General features: G+C 39.7%; 1 protein-coding gene across 1 annotated transcript; it reads right to left on the bottom strand.

Annotated features, from left to right (window-relative positions):
• Positions 1-8,750: 8,750 nt before the first annotated feature.
• On the bottom strand, positions 8,751-14,099 carry LOC147861031 (polynucleotide 5'-hydroxyl-kinase NOL9-like). The gene is made up of 9 exons (XM_087323795.1): positions 13,477-14,099; positions 12,964-13,061; positions 12,736-12,769; positions 10,321-10,499; positions 10,056-10,236; positions 9,742-9,940; positions 9,545-9,665; positions 9,116-9,243; positions 8,751-9,007 (listed from the first exon to the last, which is right to left on the bottom strand). Exons 1-9 carry the CDS (start codon positions 14,058-14,060, stop codon positions 8,903-8,905), a joined length of 1,629 nt encoding a protein of 542 aa, XP_087179921.1. The 5' UTR covers positions 14,061-14,099; the 3' UTR covers positions 8,751-8,902.
• Positions 14,100-14,465: the final 366 nt, after the last annotated feature.

Here is a 14,465-nt window from a genome sequence, read left to right as displayed (position 1 = left end):
GGAGTACTGCCAATCGAATGGAATCCGACTCAAATTTACCGTGCCGAAGACGCCGGAATTAAACGGACTGGCTGAACGGATGAACCGAACCATGATGGAGAGAGTTCGGAGCATGCTGGCACATGCAAAGCTACCGAAGACGTTTTGGGTTGAGGCATTGATGACGACGATGTATGTGATAAACAGATCACCCTCAATACCCTTAGACAGAGATACACCACAGAGAGTATGGACCGGTAAAGACGTGTCTTACCGGCATCTGAAGGTGTTCGGGTGTCTCGCATATGTGCATGTTGCAAAGGACAAGAGAGCAAACCTGGATCCTAAGTGCAGGCCATGCATATTCCTCAAATACGGCGATGATAAGTTCGGTTATTGGGTGTGGGATCTGGTCGACAAGAAGGTGTTCTCGATTCGGGACATAGTCTTCATGGAAGACAAGACCATTGCCGACTGGGAGTCGGAGAAGAAGGTGATGAACTTCGAATCATCCAATGAAAACTAGCTTGAGGACACAAGGACTTACCCGATTGAAAAACCGAATGTTAGCCGAAACCGGATGACACTCGACGAACCAACTGGATTCGGACAAGAACCCAAACCGACCGAAGAAGAAGAAGACACCGGAAGCGGACAAGATCCTTAGTCGGATTCGGATGAGGAACAAACAGAGGAACCGGTAGTCAGAAACCAAGGACGAAGATACCCTCTCAGAGAGAGAAGAGCCCGTGGGAGATTTCCAAATGCAGAGCACGTATTGCTGACCGATGAGGGGAAGCCGGAAAGGTTTGAAGAAGCAAAGAAAGACACCCACAATTGCAAGTGGTTGAGTGCCATGCAAGACGAGATGGATTCCCTGCATGAGAACCACACATACGAACTGACGGAGTTGCCGAAGGGAAAGAGGACACTCCGGAACAAGTGGGTGTACAAGCTGAAATCGGGAGACGCCAGAAATCCACAGAGGTACAAGTCCCGAATCGTGGTAAAGGGTTTCCAGCAAAAGAAAGGAGTGGATTTCGACGAGATCTTTGCCCCGGTAGTTAAGATGACTTCCATCCAGACAGTGCTGAGCATAGCGGCAAGTATGGACCTCGAGGTAGAGCAACTTGATGTCAAAACGACATTCCCCCATGGTGACCTCGAAGAAGAAATCTACATGCAACAATCGAAAGGATTTTTTGAGAGGAAAGGGAAGGAGCACTTGGTATGCCGGCTAAAGAAGACCTTATACGGATTGAAGCAAGCTCCCCGACAATGGTACCGGAACTCCATGACAGATCAAGGGTACCACAAGACGCAAGCCTATCACAAGACGCAAGTATGGACCTTGAGGTAGAGCAACTAGATGTCAAAACGACATTCCTCCATGGTGACCTCGAAGAAGAAATCTACATGCAGCAACCGAAAGGATTTTTTGAGAGGAAAGGGAAGGAGCACTTGGTATGCCGGCTAAAGAAGACCTTATATAGATTGAAGCAAACTCCCCGGCAATGGTACCGGAACTCCTTCATGACGGATCAAGGGTACCACAAGACGCAGGCCGATCACTACGTGTTTGTGAAGAAATTTGACGAAGGAGATTTCTTGATATTGCTCCTATACGTGGACAACATTTTGATCGTCGGACGAGACCAAGTCAAGATCTGAATGCTGAAGAAGGCCCTAAACTGAACCAGGTTCTGAATGAAAGACTTGGGTCCGGCAAGAAAAATCTTAGGGATGCACATCATCCGGGACCGGAAGAAGAAGCTATTGTGATTGTCACAAGAAAAGTACGTGACAAAGGTGCTTCAAAGGTTCAACATGTCGAAGGCAAAACAGGTCGGATCGACACTTCCAGCAAATTGCATGTTGTCCGAAAAGTAGAGCCCTAAGACAAAGGCAGAGAAGTCGGATATGATGAAGATACCATTTTCCTCTACCGTCGAAAGCTTAATGTATGCAATGGTGTGCACCCGACCGGATATTGCATGTGCTATCGGAGTAGTTAGCCGGTTCATGAGCAATCCGGGAAGAGAGGATTGGAACACAGTTAAGTGGATACTCCAGTATCTAAAAGGCACCTCGAGTATGTGCCTTCAGTTTGGCTCCGATAAACACCAACTCAACAGATTCGGATATGTCGACTGATGCGGATACCAACCGGTCTACATCCGAATATGCCATGACTTATGTAGGGGGAGCTGTATCATGGCAGTTGAGGCTGCAAAAGTCCGTTGCACTGTCAACAACGGAAGTAGAGTACATGGTAGTTGTGGAAGCCGACAATGAGATAATTTGGATGAAGAACTTCATCAGAGAGCTAGGGATCCAGTAGGAGGAATTCCGGCTCTACTGCGACAGTAAAAGTGCCATACATCTTGCGAAGAATGCGGCCTTCCATTCCCAGACCAAGCACATTCAGAGGAGATAGCACTAGCTCTGAGAGAAGGTAGAAGATCAAGACTTCGTGTTGACGAAGATCCACATGAAGGAGAATAGATCGAATATGATGACCAAGTGCTCTCAACCAACAAGCTGGACACATGCCAAAGACGGATCAGATTAATGATGGTTGGAGTCTGTGGGCTCCTGTAGTTTTTCCCATATAGGGTTTTCCAGGTAAACATCCTGTGTCATCTCTATTTTCGTTTGGTCTCTTCTATTCCTTTTTGAAGACTCGGTTGTGGTCGAGCGTTATTTCCGCACATAATGTCCATGGCCTTTTATCAAAAAGGGAAATGATCGATCAACAACAAACATGGGAAAAAGATACGCGTACCATCGAGCAACCGAAGATATACACAATATGGTGCTTGCCCAAATGTAAGGGTGAAGGTAGGGGATGTGGAAATAGAGCAACATTTCTTTGTCCAAGAGACGTCCTCTCACCCTGTTATAATGGGAGAGCCATACATCATTGCAACACAAATGGAAACAAAGGTGCTTGACAATGTGTTCAAATATGCAAGAGTGAAGAGTCAAAAATGAAGAAATTCGGTCCAATTCTTGATAGTAAGGCCAAATCCTGAGCACAACTAGGAGAATTATTTATGAGGCTATTAATGTGTGAGACCCCAATAGCCTGGGCCATCATAAGTCCCCAAATTACAAAAAACAGATTTGGTTCTTCAAAAATGGACTTTGTAAATTTTCTAGATAGGTGTAAGGTACGGGAAGTACCTAAAACAATGTATTAGACTAGAAAATGAAGATGCAATATGCAATGTCGAGGAGGCGGTTTTATTCAATGACACTCTTGAGGACATGGAGAGTATGGTTTCCTATTGTCAAAAGATGAGTCAAGGTTTAGAAGGATGCTTGAAAGCCACGGAAGAGCTTTTGTCTCCTCACTAAACAAGATTTGATATGTCGATCCTAAGATTGTGGAACTAATAACGATATTCACGGTACCCCAAGTACCATGGAATAGTCAGGTCGATCCAAGTACCAAGAGCTCACATCTTGAACCTAATTGAGCTACTGAAGGAGAAGATTGACATGGGAATACTTGGGTTGTCCACCACACCATACTCGAACCGGTGGTTGATTGTGCCAAAGGACTCTAATGGAAATCTAATGGAGCTCAGACACCAAAGCTATCCATTTACCCTTGTAACCGAACCAAGAACTCTAATGTAACTTCGACACTTGAGTTGCCCGTTTATTCTTGTAACCTGCCCAAGGACTCTAATGTAACTCAAACACTTGAGTTGTCTGTTCCTTCTTCTTGCAAATGACCCTTAGTGGTGTCCCCATCCTCTTCTTTCCATGTTTCCAAATGTATGCTCCTTGTAGGAAGTACTTGTACACCTTGTACATCCTTTGTGCTCCCTCCTTTGACAATGAAGCGTCCACGATCATGAAGTTCAAGAACTTTCCTTTAATATGCAACCGCTCCCCTTTATACTTCTCCTTTACCTTTTCGGAAGTTGCCCATGTACCCCTATGACCTACCAAAGAACTTTCATGGAACTTGGACACCAAAGTTATTTATTCTTCCTTGTTGCAAACCACCCTTAGTGGTGTTCTCGTCATCTTCTTTGGATGCATCCAGTTATATTCACCTTATAGAATGTACTTATATGCTTTCTTCCTGATCCTTTGTGATTCCTCCTTTGACCTTAAAGCGACTAGCACCATCGAGCTCAAGAATTTGCCTATATGGAACCACTCCCCTTCATACTTGCTTTTGTTAAAGGCATTGAGCACTCGCACATCCTATTCTCCCATAGATGCACAAGACATCTTAAAGAATTAGATCGATATCTTCATCTTCTAATACCATGTAGCTTTCACCTTCATATGTTGCCCCCCAAAGCATGTTTGCCATGACATTGTTTTTACTTTATATGAGACTGTGTCATGATGTGGCGTGACCAAAGATAGAAGGTGGAAAAACAGAGGATCCACTCACAATCTCAACAATGTATGTATATATGTAAAACAAATACATATAATAAAAGTGAATGGCCTAGTCGTTAGAGCTATTCTTTAGGCTTGAGGGGAGTGTAGAGTTCGATTCTCTGTCAACACAGTGTGAATTAAGGACTACTTATTACTTTTCTTTTTCGAAAAAAATTAGGAATATTAACATTAAATGTGGAAATTAGGCATCTCTTTTCTCTATAAAAAGAGGAGAAGAGGGCTTATTTCGTGTCGCTCATTTTGGTTTTCAAGAGTGCACCATTAGGAGGTTGCCCATTTTGTGTCTTGAGGTGTACCAATAGGGTTTTTGCTTCCTCTTTTAAATCTTCTTCTTCTTCAAATTTTAGGGTTTCGTTTTCTTCCTCTTCTCAACATACTTGAGTGAGGGTTTTTTTTGTCTTCTTCATCTTATCATTTTGGAGGTTTAAAAGAGAGCACACTGGTCGTTCGAAGGGAGGATAGAGTGACCCAAGAATAATATTCCAATTTTAGACATCGTAGCCGTTGAAGGTAGTTACAGTCTCGGTGTCCTACTTGACTCGCCTATACCCATACTCAGTGTCCTACTTGAGTCGCCTATACCCATACATTAAGACCAATTTTCTAGCGAGCATCACTACACGTTGATGAATTCAAAGAAGGGGTTAAACAAACTTGCATTTCAGTCATTTGAAGGAAGGAGAAAGTGGCCCGAAAACACTACTCCGATTTGAGGCATCGTAGTCGTCGGAGGTAGTCACAGTCTCGGAAACCTACTTGACTTGCACCTTCACCAGAAACTCGGTTGACTCCCCAACATTTGTTTCCGTTTAACCTTAATGGTTATCTTCTAATCATTCATTGTATCATTTCACATTTCCACCAGTGTACTTATTCGCTATTTACATTTGTAAACCCTACTCTATAAAGGGGTTTAGAATCTTTTTTAATCTATCATTTTTAGGCCTACAAAGAGGCCCTTTTGATATCATTTTTGTGTAAACAACCCTCACAATCTCGAGTTCCTTGTATTGATGGTGTCACTCATCGCTTCCTTTGACTCCTACAATCCTTCAACTCTAATGAGCCTACGAAGAGCCGAAGGGATAATGCCGGTGTGAATTCAACACATGGGTAGCATTGATAAAAAGACCAAAGTGCCACACATGCTTTTCTAGATGTCAAGCGTTGTTTTGCTCAACTCTTGAGGAGGGATCAAAGACTAGTGGGGGTGGATAAGGTACTAATGTTCGTGACGTCAATTGATTGAAAGGAATGAATGGCCATTGGAGTCCAACTAGAGGATCATGACAATGCAAATGGATTCACCAAAGATTGGGCCAAAGTGGGAAGAATATGTTGATGACACGATAGAAGGGAGATATGAATCTTATTGACAACAGTGGAGTCCATGAAGGATGATCGAAGGTGGTCAAGACGGATCAACCCACTACCACCTAAGGAAGAGAGCTCAACTCGAAGAAGTATGACGGTACTCAATTTGGAAGCCTACATAAGGAAGTCTTACAAGAGCTTAAAGGGGTAGGTCAACGCCAAAGTGAAGGCTATAACATAGCCGAAACCAAGTAAAAGAGTGGAAGAGTAGAATGTCACCTGTCAAAAAATGCTGAAAAAAGATGCACATGATACGATGGCCCAATTACGGTATGATGAATGTACCACATGAGAAGGTGTGGAACAAGCCACCTTCTAACCTTGTGATGAAATGACGGCCAAGGTTGAGGCCGATAACAACGAAAGGTAAAAATGCCAACCCAAGGGTGAACAAGTGTTTCGAAGCACACATTGTGTTCGAAACCTCAAGCGATGAAGAGGCAAGCATAATCAAAGCTTGCATGATCAAGGAGGACAATGAGTGTGAGGCCCTATATGGTTGAGGAGATAGCCACGAAAAACGATGTCAAGGAGGAAGTGGTTATGGACAACACGGCAAACGAGGACAAAAAACACATCAAGAACCCAAAAACGAGTCCACCATCCTAGTAAAATGGAGCCATACTTTTGAATCCTATCCCTGCACAAGTGATGCTCTTGTAGAAAGAGGATATCAATAGTACCAATATTAGAAGTACCTAAATCTGAACGTAAGAATCCTTTAAATTTGCGAAAAGCCTGACCACCCAGGCCTTGCACATTCCAGGAAAGAAAATGTAGGGCATCCATATTACATAGGGTTTAGAGATGTCCTTTTCTCATGAAAAGCATCCTAGCGTCCTTTCTTGGCACCCTCATGAGCTCTCATTTGTCTTTTCAAAAGCAAATCCTTCCCTAGATACTTATGCATCCTATGTTCCTTGACCAACTTTTCAAATTTTGGATTGTCAAAGGGTCCTGTGTAACTATAAATTGAAATCCAGCATGAATGTGCTCTTGGTTCATTTCAATATCCATTGGTTGTCCTTTGGACTTCCAAATACACTTGTAAATTAGTGGCAACTTTTCCTTTAAGCTTATTGGACGAATCTGAATTAGCAAACGTAATCAAAATTTGTTGATTCTCAACAATTTTTAAGTTGTCCTACCATCAACTTTGGAAAGGATGTATCAAACTGAGTAGAGTGTTGATCTATCTTCTATGACGAAGAATCTGACTTGAGTTTCTATTGAGGAAGGTGGAATGATGAGTGACACCCATTATTCAGCTCTTGTGAACTTTCCTCTTCTATTTGGAGTGCATTATATGTATTCTGCAAGGGAGGGAATTCTTGAATATTATTAATTGGCACTTGTGAAGGTTTATTTAGAGATACACGTGGAGATGTCTTCTTATGCTCCATTGTGGTCCAACCATCAAATCTATTCTTATATGGAACTATAGTTGTGCTAGGTGTATGTTTGTTAATGTCTTCATTAAATTTCAGGCAATATTTTACCAAATGACCAAACCCAAAACAACAAAAGCACTGATTCGGCAAACCCTATACAAGATTTTTTGAGAATAAAGGGCATGTAGAGGGTCAAGTAAATTGGGCAACAAAATGTTTGTGGGCAAACTTGTAGAATTAGAAATCAAAAGCTTAGCAGATGCAGCTCCTAGATACTTATCTTCAATCCGGTGTGGTTTATCATAAATTTCTAAAACCGTACTAATAGTGCTAGCAATCACATGCATAGAAGGCAACCATTCTTTTCGCAAATTAGGAAAAACAACCACACATGTTTGATATGAATCAAAATCATGATGCACCTGATTTGCGGAGAAATTGTGACTCCACTTGTGAAAAGAGATCCAGCCTCCCTTGACTGCTACTGCTTTCTTCTCCAACAAAATTGGTACCATACGTTCCAACTCGAACTCTAGTTGGTAGTAATTTTTGCCAAGTATTGGTACATTTGTAATGTTGTCAAGATCATGTTTCAAAGCGGCTTGAAGCAACAAACGGAGATCAGTGCATATAGGACGAAAGCCCAAGACATGCGCAATGATAGTCTTCTTCTCCAAACATTGAATCTCTTGCACAATCCATGTTCGATTCTGTTCTGACAACATGAGCTCTACTGCGCTGTCCGAAATGGGTGGAATATCCGGATTAGCTGCACGGGAGCCCCAGTTAAATTGTTCGCGACGGCATGGCAATTGCTCCTGATTTGCTGTATTTATACTTTCTTCCTCCCTTTCTACATCTCCAAACAAGTCATTGCGATTTATTTTTCACACTAACTATGACCTCCTTGTATGTTTCCAGTCCTTCACTGCCACATGGGCTTCACTCAAGTGTGCAAAAGCTGTTTCTAATGCCTTACATTTCAAGCACATACTTTGATATATCTATGATCAATTGGGCTTTGTTTCAGGCAACCAAAATATGGGGCATTGTTTCAGGCAACCAAAATATGGGGCTTGTTTCAGGCTACTAGATAATCTCTACAAAAGAAATTGTCTCTTGCAATAGCTATCAAATTCCATAGTATGTCATGATTCAGTGATTAACTTTCAAAAATAGGAAAAAAATGTACAAGTAGAATCAAAAGTTAAGCTAGGTGACCTCCATTGCTTAGGCTTCAAAAATATGATTTTTCAAGGAGTTTTTCAACTTTGAGAGTTGGAAGATGAACTGCATTTAAATTTTCCCAAACACTTGATTGGGTTCTCTTGCTTGATGCAAATGAATTCTCCGTGATGTCCATGGGGATGTACATTACAATAAACCCCTCAGCATGTACATCTAGAAGAAAAATCTCTCATTTACATTCCTTGAAAAAGCTGCAGAACATCCCATTTCTGCCCAAAATCCCTCATGTACTTAAATGTAAATGTCTGACCTGTGTAAAAAGGTCCTTACACGTATTGTGTGTGCACCTTATTCAAAGAACAACAATAGGAAGGAAAGATAAGAAAAGATAGGAAGGCCATATGTTATACAAGCATTGTGGAATCAATTTGCAAACATGCTGTTGAGGGCACAAAAAGGCACGTATATTGTGCTATATGATGTTGAACCTAGATGATACTTTTCATTTCCATCCTTGTCTGAGAACATATATGTTATGTTCATGTTCGCAACCACTTCTTTCTCCCACTTCCAATGACAGCTGAACCCGTGCCTTCTATAGAGATCACGTTATGACATAGGTAAGGAGAAACATAACCTGGAGTCTGAAGAAGCAATTCCATAAGTTTAGTTTTGTAAAGCAACGTCTGAACAAGCAATTCCAAAAGAAAAACAGGCTGTTAACTAATGTAAAACAAAGTTTTTCAGTGTACCTGTAATAAAGCTACTGGAATTTCTATTTTGCCTTGAAGGAATACATCCACTTGTTGCAACTCCTCTAAAACTAGAGGACTAATCACATAAAGAACCCCCTTTTTAGTATCTATTCCTCGGACAATTCCTGTACCAAAATTTAAGGCATGAATGCACATCACCAATTATGATTAAGAGTATCAAAGATGACAGGAGGTGCACGAACATCATTCACAAGTATAGCAATCATTAAATATAATTATGATGTAAATGCATGGTTGAGAGGAAGATCGAATTCATATGAAATGAAAGGAGATTTCAGTTTACAAAGTCCAAAGATTTGATCTTAGTTTTTGCAGCTCCATGTCAAAAAATAGAAGGTATGATGCTAACATATAAACAAAGGAACTCATTACATACGGCAAATGTGAGAGGAAATAACAGTTTACCTAGTCCAACACAATTTGGTTTGATGCCTTGTCCAAACATGTCACCTTTTCCTGAACCTGAGCTGATTCCAAGTCCTACTAATGCTGCATTCAAGCTGTAAATCGACTCACATAGAGGCACCTGCAGCTTGTCTCATTACCCATTAGATCAAGAAAGTCAAAAACAAAGAAAATTTCATTCAAAATTATATTCTTACCTCCTGATGTTGATGCACAACTTTGATTGCTGAAATTGGCACTTGAAAAGGTTTCAAAGATGCTAGAGATATAGCTGCTTTTGAGAAAACAGTTCGCAATTGGGAGGTCTCTAGAAACCCATCCTCCTTTAAACCCTTTTGGAAGTAGAAAAGCATTCTCAAGTCCCTTAACTCACGTGCATTGAACTTGATTTCAGCTCTGCAGTTCCATAAAACATCATAAGAGCTGAAATCAAGGTTTTACAAAGATAGAGTAAAACAGGAACATACACTTTCTCAAGTTCATGGATCTAGCTATTAATAACTCAACTCACAATTCGGCATGCTGTTCAATGACACTATCAACAAAAAGAAGCTCCGGCAAGGTTTTTGTTTCTTTTGATTCCCAAAACTGATTTGTTGGAAGATTTCTTCTTGCTGATTTAGTTCTAATCTGGATAACGTGTGTAGGCATGACATGACCAATTATGTTAGCTAGAACATCAAATCCAACACCTGCATGTTAAATTTAAACAGGTGTTAAGTGCTCACCAATCTAAAAATGATCGATCATATCAATCTGACATAAACATTGCTTACCTTGAATCCAGCCATGCGTATTGATCACAAGGGGAGTTTGGGTCTCCTTTGGTACGCTGGCTCCATTTTCTAACTCACGTAAATGATATTTGTGCCGAAAATAATGATAAAGAGAGAAAATATTTGTCAAGTAATCATCTGGGTTTGATTTGGCTGAAACGTCTCCAAAGAAGTAGCATCTATAATGAATATAAACTTACTTTTCATCATGCTGCAGATAAAAATATTGACACTTTGATATGTTAAAGAAAATATATGCATGCATTATTCTCTTGTAAATTGAGATTTCTGCCAATCAAGATTGTTATTTACAGCAGAAATTATACCTAAAGATGTGACCATAACCACAACGATTACCAGAAACTGGGATATAGAAGAAATTAACTAGGCTTGATCATCTTATTGAATCAGTTTAATGAGATGGACTCATTTCTTTTGATGGAATCAGACCGTTCCAACTTGCCTGTTGATCTTCTTTATCAGTTTTCATCACTTTTGGATAGGCTGTGTAGTGTTTGTTATTATTCATGTATCCAAACCCCCAGGTTGACTCATAGCACGTGATAAGATGTTGATTTTTTTCTTATCTACTGGTGGCATGAAAAAGAATATGCCAACAATACAATAGAAGGAAAATGAGTATCTCATCTGGTGCTACAAATCGATCTACAGGGTTGGTATACATACATAATAACCAACAATGTGTTGCCTACCCAGAAATTCACAAAAACTAAGAAAGAGATCAATGATGGAAAACTGGGACAATATGTTTCTGTCAAAAGAAATGAGTTCATCAGGGAAGAGTGCCTCAATGCTTGATATGGAAGAAGAACGCATTAAGAACATGTACGCTTTGTATGGAACAAAGAGGAACAAGACGATAGATAATGAGAAGCAATGCTTGGGAATGAAAACTCCATGACATCAAAGAGAGGCATTCTATGCTCTTTATTGGACACAACACCCCACCAGATTGGAGTGTCAATCTCACCTTTTGTCAGAAAGTCAGAGTTTCTGAGAGATTAACACACTTCTCACCATATCACCATGGACAAAGAGACCATATAGATTCTGATTCTGATTCCAAAATCCATATATTATCACAGAAACTTTTAATATCTTGATGTTATTTCAAATCCGCCTGAAATCCTAGACGTAAATAAGGAATTGAGAAATAAGGCATGTCACAGTGAGACATTAAGAGATCACCAAGAGATTTTATGGCAATGCTCAGTAAGTGTAAAATAAAGAAAATATATTACTAGCAATGATAGTCGTAGCAAATGAGAGTGTAACGCACCATTATGTGTTAAAAAAACAACATGAGCCATGCATTTCCTCATTGCAACACGCATATAGAATCTTTATATCCAAAGCATGTTTGCCACCTTCGCTAAGTGAGTCAGTAGGGCTGCCACACTCATAAAAGTCAACCAATTTTTTTCACTTGGTAGCAATTCTTTATAATTTACATTTCTTTGATCAAGATCGTTACCACCTATTCTCCTTCCAATAGGTTGGGTACTTGAGCATATATTCATTGCTACATTATTATCACGATGCACAACGTCTCATCCCTATCAGAAAGTCATATGCAAAGCATCATAATTCTATTTTTGAATGAACGAAACGTCAATTTGACTGCCATTTGTTAAGTCATTTTTGAGCTAATCAAATCGATATTTAAATCTACTCCTTGATTTTCCCTTTCAAAGCATTGCTATCATGCTCACTGTTCATTTTTTGTAAGATGCAACGATTGGCTTTCACAAAACCCACGTGATCTGCTTAGAGTAAAAACTTACATGATTGATAATATGAGTTTAACATAACCAATTTATATGCCAAATATCTTCATCTTAAACATAACCTATTCCTGTTTTTTGCATCAAAATCTGCAAATCTAGTCCATCTGTAGTCTGCACCACCACTGCTACATTTTTGAGAAAGAACTCAAAAAGTTGCATTTGTAATTTGGGACTTTCCATTAATTTACCACATTGAAACATCCTCACTTTTTCTCTTTTACTACAGCCACATCACAAACAGCACAATCATGGTCATTTGGAAAAAAGACTGACCTTTTCCTCGACCTATAAATATGTTTAGACTACTCTCACATACATCTAGACTCTTTCTAAAGAAATCACGTTACTTGGCCTTATTCCTGTCTTAAGAACTAATCTGCTTTAAATTCTGTAATTGTTGCATAGAAATCAATTTTAAAATTTATTTTCCTACTTATTCCTGAAATGCATCTTTCATGTGCTGCCACTTCAGAAAGTAAAGATGGTGTATCATCATGTGTTAAAGGCATTTTTATTTTCTATGAAAAGACCTATCAATAACTTCATTCTTTCTACTACCTATCAGACATTTGAACTTTGCATTGATAAAAAGATAAAAGGAACTGACCTCTCAGGGTTCTTCATTTCAAGCTTTGGCAAACCTGCATAAACATAAAAGTGGAATTTACGCTTCCCAAACACACAGTGGGGAGAAAGAATGACGCATAAAACAGAAGATGATGGAACAAATAGCCTTCACGTTTATTTATTCTTTCCATGTTGTGAACCAATTTTTTAACTTTCAAACATTAAAGGCCTCCAACAAAATGATCAATACGTTGAGAAATATACATACCTACAATAGGCTTGTCTAGTAAATGAAAAGAGAGAAGTCCAGGAGGAGTAAGCTCCGGTTGCCCAACATCAGTATCTAAAAAGCCAACATTTTGATACCTAGACAAGAACAGAAAGTCAAGGTCAAAACAAATACCCACAACTTTGAGCATATAAAAACATGACATAACGTGTTGAACCACAACTTGAAAGCATTTCCTTTGCAAATCATAAAAGTGACTTTACGCATCCCATCAATATATGCTTATACATTCATGAGATTATCTGATTAAAATTTCAAAATTCTAATACATAAACATGAGGTTGTAGTGGTACATATTGTGCCCCATGTGTGTTAACTATTGAGCAACAGGTTGGTTTGGTGTTACATTCATTGTAAATCACTTCATAACTTTAGTCTACCATAAAGGACACTATCAGATTGAAAGCCTTTACAACATTGAAATAAACAACTTTAGAATAAAATCATTTCCCTCTAAAAAGAAATGGCCAGAAAAATGAGAAGGAAAAAAACCTGGTAAGCAGGGAATTCACTAAATATCTAGCAAAAGTCGATTTTCCCGAATTCTTCCCACCACAAACAATTATAACTGCATCAATCATTGACCCATCGACAACAGATTTTACCACATTTTCCCATTCAATGGGGATAATTGGGGCACCTGCTTCTCTTTCTACTTGAGGACTAAAAGGCTGAGTACAAGAATCATCATAAAAAGTCCCCTCTCTTCCTTCGTCGTCGTCTTCTTCTTCCTCCTCCTTTTCTTCATCTTTCTCTTCCTCTTTTTCCTCTCTCATTGAGCTTTGCACTTCTTTCTCCTTTGATCTCTCTTCGTTTGAACTAACGATATCAACTCTGTCCAACTGCTCGAGATTATCGGAGCATAGGATTCTTTCTCTACTTCTTCTTAATCTTCCACTACTCTTCCTGCTCCTGTTGTGAAGCATCTTCTCTGCTCTAAAAGTGAAGAAACGGCTGAGCTTTCTTCTCTTCTTTCTTACCCTTGAAATTAAGGGGTCTTCATAGTTCCTTGCGAGCTCTCCATTGCTCCTCTTCATCTTCATCATCTTAGTATTCTTCTTCTGGTCGCCTTCCATGTTTCTCTGTGTGCTGGATGCTAACTATGTACATATATAAAACTACTGTCTGTCTCGAGGAGACATTGAGTTAGTTAGTTCTTTGAGAGAGAGAGAAAGAAAGAAAGAACGAAAGATATATTAATGTCTTCTAAGGCCAAATTTGGCCCATGAGACAAATAGGTTACAACAAAAGATGAGTGTTTATCCGATCATCAAAACTAAAAATAAAAGAAAATAGCTTAAGCTAAGAAAGTTCTAGTAGTGTACAAAACTTTGCGCCAAGCCTAATCTCATTTCCACCCAAGTCTCTCAAAAAGAAGTGGGAGGTCAAAAGTTTTTGGTGTGGGTGTGACCCATGGTCCCGATGCATAGAGTGCCCTAGCCATGGCTTCTAGGCAGTGTAGTTCACGTTCCCTTATTTTC

This window comes from Azolla caroliniana, unplaced genomic scaffold (assembly GCF_043228905.1).
Source record: "Azolla caroliniana isolate FFs.n. ecotype wild unplaced genomic scaffold, voAzoCaro1.0.p SCAF_8, whole genome shotgun sequence".
Classification (NCBI taxonomy): domain Eukaryota; kingdom Viridiplantae; phylum Streptophyta; class Polypodiopsida; order Salviniales; family Salviniaceae; genus Azolla; species Azolla caroliniana.
This window is presented reverse-complemented; position numbering and strand designations above follow the sequence as displayed.